The 3,916-nt window shown below is 47.3% G+C and overlaps 1 protein-coding gene across 1 annotated transcript in view; it reads left to right on the top strand.

Moving 5' to 3' along the window:
* Window positions 1-3,916, top strand: part of TMEM39B (transmembrane protein 39B) — a 24,477-nt gene continuing 20,561 nt past the window's right edge. Inside the window, exons 1-2 of the mRNA XM_015408087.1 lie at window positions 1-298; window positions 2,218-2,430. Coding sequence (XP_015263573.1) covers window positions 2,288-2,430 — 143 coding nt within the window. The 5' untranslated portion in view covers window positions 1-298; window positions 2,218-2,287. The remainder of the gene's footprint in view (window positions 299-2,217; window positions 2,431-3,916) is intronic.

Raw genomic sequence — 3,916 nt, 5'->3', positions numbered from 1 at the left:
CCGTCCTCGGAGCCGCTCCGTGTTTAGTCGAGTCAAGGCAAGAAGTCTGGCCACGCCCGCCATCTTGCCCCCCGCGGCTCCTGGAGCTGTCGCCGGAATCGAGCTTCAGCCCGCCTGAGATGGGTGAGGAGTGGCGGTAGCGGCAACGGGCGCGGCCCCTCCCCCGTCGGTCTCCCGCCCTCCTGCTAGTCGGTGCCGCGGCGGGGGCGTGCCAGGCGCTGTATAGGGAGACTTTGGTTCCCCGGCCCTGTGCAAGAAAGAGAAGTCAGCCTCGGGGAGACAGCGGGGGCGGATCGGGGTAGGGCTCCACTCGCCTTCTTTTCGATAGTGGGGGGGGGGGGCGAAAGAAAGGCCTTGGGGCATCCTTATAGGTGTTTGGCTGGTTGTTCAGGGTCACGTTTGTGCTCCGCTGGCTTCCTAGGCAGAGCTTCTTTTCCCCTCCGCTTCAGTCTCACAGCAAACCTGTTAGGTAGGCTTAGTTTCCAGAGCCACTGAGTAGGGATTTTGACCCGAAGCGCTCGCTTTGAGGGGTATCCTGTCTGCATCCCTTTTGCTTAATTTGGCCCTTGGGGCTGCCACCTGCCTGGTGGAAACAAAGGCCTTGCGCCTTTAACAGAAACTGAATGGGATGTTATTTCCCAGGTGATAAGATTTTCCTCTCTGCCCTGAAAAGCTTCAGCTGCCTATTTCCATACATTGTGTTTGTATTAAAGTGACAGTGGTTATTTTTCTCCTCCAGACCAGTTGGGGACTTATTCGCACATCACTTTACCTTTCCAGGCCCCATATACCCAAGGCAGTTGGAATTAGATCCCTGGGAACCAAAATCGAATTTTTCAAGACAAACTGGTGCAGGCAGCCAGTGGTTAAGTAGAGGTGTAACATTTATAGTCACTTGGTATGGTGGACTCTAAAAAGGTAGTCCTGGCCCAAAGCTCTTGGGCGGATTTGTGGGACTAGCACACCAGTGGAGAGTTCCTACTAGGCTCATCCTGGCTTCTTGTGGTTTTCACCTGCCTGGGGGGAAACATTTACATATGTCATAGGTAAAGACTTATGAAGGATTTGTTTATGTCAAAACTTACCTTTGAAACTAATATCTATTTGATTTTAGTTTCAGATGGATAGTCATGTTGGTCTACAGTAGCAGAACAAAATTTCAGTCCAGTAGCACCTGAGAGACCAACAAGATTTAGATGTTAATTTTCTGCACTTCATGTCTCTATGTATCCTGACTCCATGTGGCCCTTCTTGGTACCCCACCCCCTCAATGTGGATGTAAGATGTGATGGGTGTTCATTCTGTCTTGTATCTGACAGAATGAGCTTTAACTCACAAAAGCTTATATCCTGGAAACATGTCAGTCTCTGAAGTGCTACTGGACTTGAATTTTATTTATTTTACTTCATTTCTACCCTACCTTTCTTCCCACTGGGGGCCCAAAGTGGTTTCCATTGTTCTCTTGTTATACATTTTATCTCCACAACAACCTTGTGAGGTAGGTTAGGCTTGAGCATGTGTGACTGGCCCACAGCCGTCCAGCAAGCTTCCATGGCAGAGCGGGGATTCAAGCCTGGATCTCCCAGATCTTAGTTTGATGCTAACCACCGTAGTTTGCTGTGAAGGATGCTGGTATGTTCTGTAGTTAAGAGAGTAAACTTTGAATCGGAAAGATTCCAGTTCAGATCTTGCCTCTCAAGCACACTAAAAGTGCAGGCCCATGCAGACTTGAAATTAGTGGGTTTAGGCTGGAGAAATGCTGCATAGGATTGCCCTGTAAATAGTGTTTCCTCTAAACTGAGTTAATGTGAGCTAGATCACAGTTTTTTAGTCTCCGGCTCGCACATTTTTGTCTTAGCATAGGAAGGATGGCTCCAGAGCAACTAATTTATGCAGTCGCCAAATTGCTCACTCACAACTTTAATGCCAGTAGCTCACAAAGTAGAATTTTTGCTCACAAGACTCCACAGCTTAGAGAGGCAGCATTGTAATGGGTGAGTTACTGCTTCTCAGTTCTCCCTTTCCAGTCTGCAATAGGGGCATTGTGACACCACTGCCATCACTGTTGCATCTTGAAGCCTTTGGAATGTGATGTCCTGTATAATCCCTTGCATTATTATGGTTGTGGTGGCAGTGTGTAAGAGATAGTGGGAATGCATGATTCTGTTTTATAGGACTGTTCAGTCCATCAGTGCTTAACCAATCTTTCCTTTGCAGTCTGAAGAGCCACAGGGATCGTTTGAGGAGAGGCATTGTCGTTTGCCCAGCTTCTGGATCGTTGGGGGTTATGGCTGGGGGAAGGAGGGGGCCTAACCGGACATCCTACTGCCGTAATCCCCTCTGTGAAACTGGAGCTGCAGGGAGCGCTGGCCATTCCACCAGCTCCTCAGTCACCAGTGTGCGTTCCCGTACCAGGTGGGTGTATGGCACAGATCTGTTGGGTGATCCTGCTTCAGGTAGGATTCCACCACTCTGGAAGGGTTTTTTTCCCCTGTTCTGAGACTTGTCTGAATTGCCCCAGTAAAATTTACCAGCTTGCCTGCTTCGTTACCAAATGTCAGTTTTTTCATCTGGCCCTTGCAGTGCAGTGGCTGCAGGTATGAGCTGAGTTTTCCAGTTCATGTTTGCCCCACCACAACATCAGCAGTAGCCTCAAGGATATTGTTAATCCTTCAGCTGCTATTTTCAATATGGGGAGGATAATACTGTCTGGACCTACAAGTTGCTATTCAGGTTACAGAGGCAATTTTTGCCATGTAGATAGGGCACTCAAAAAAGCACAGGAAATAACTCTGTCAAGGATGGCCTTTCTCATACGAATCCCTGCATTTTATGGGGTGAGCCCTTCACTGACTCCTTTTAATTTTATGTAATGTATAAAATATTTATATCCTGCCTTTCCATAAAGCACAAACTATTGGTATCCCGCCTTCCCATGAAGTTCAAGATGACTAACAACTTTAAACAGGTTTGTTAAAATGCAGTAAAATAGCCCCAATGTTAACAGGGAAGACAGTGTTATAGCAGGAAGAAGTCACTGTAAAATTTTCCTACAAACCAAAAATCAGAATCAGATACAAGCAACATAGTGTGCTCCCAAGGCAGCAAAAAGCTGTGTGGAAGAGCACTCCCTTACAGGCTTTCCTGAGAAGGTAGGGGAGGAGAGCTGTGTACTACTTCAGGCAAACCATTCGGGGGGTGGGGGGTGGAGAGTGCTCAAGAGTGAGCTGCAGAAGCATGCACCACTTGGAAAGACAGGGCAAGCAGAGAGCTACAAAAAGTGTGCCTTGCACATGGTGTCACACAGGGAGAGGTGACAGGATCATGACAGGATTTAGAGGAAATCAGTACCATTAAAGCATCCCTTCTTTGCAGAGCACGAGACTATTGGTAGTAAGGAGCTGGGCTTTTGTGATGATTACCTCAAAGCTATGAAATGATCTCCTTGGGGAGACGTAGGACTGCTCTTTTTTCTTTATTTAAAAGATTTGTGTCTTGACCTGACCTGCACTCTCCAGAACCTGCCCTGAGACAGTGGCTCTCTCATAAAAGTTGTAAAGCCCACCTGTTTCAGAGAATGTGTGGCTGAAATGAGGCTATGCCTGCCATGGCTGTTCTAAAGAGGTTTGTGTTGGTTTTATTTGAATGTGTTTGATCTTTGAAAAGGCAATATATTAATCGTTTAAAGAACTTAAGAGCAATCAACCCTGGGCAATGCAGGCAAGGGGTTAGATTCTGAGCTCTCTTTCTTGTCTTAGGAAAAGAGATTGCCAAAGCATGGCGGGGGTGGAGCAAGAGGCAAGGGAGATTGATGGATGCTGATGGAAGTGAGGGAGGCATGTCCTGCTTGGTAACTCAGGGTCATGTTCTGGGGCTAATAATGTTCAAATATTTATGGTTCCTCCTCCTCGTTAGT

This window comes from Gekko japonicus, unplaced genomic scaffold (assembly GCF_001447785.1).
Source record: "Gekko japonicus isolate JY-2015 unplaced genomic scaffold, Gekko_japonicus_V1.1 scaffold36, whole genome shotgun sequence".
NCBI lineage: Eukaryota > Metazoa > Chordata > Lepidosauria > Squamata > Gekkonidae > Gekko > Gekko japonicus.
The sequence above is the reverse complement of the archived record's forward strand: the minus strand, read 5'-3'. Positions and strand labels throughout refer to the sequence as shown.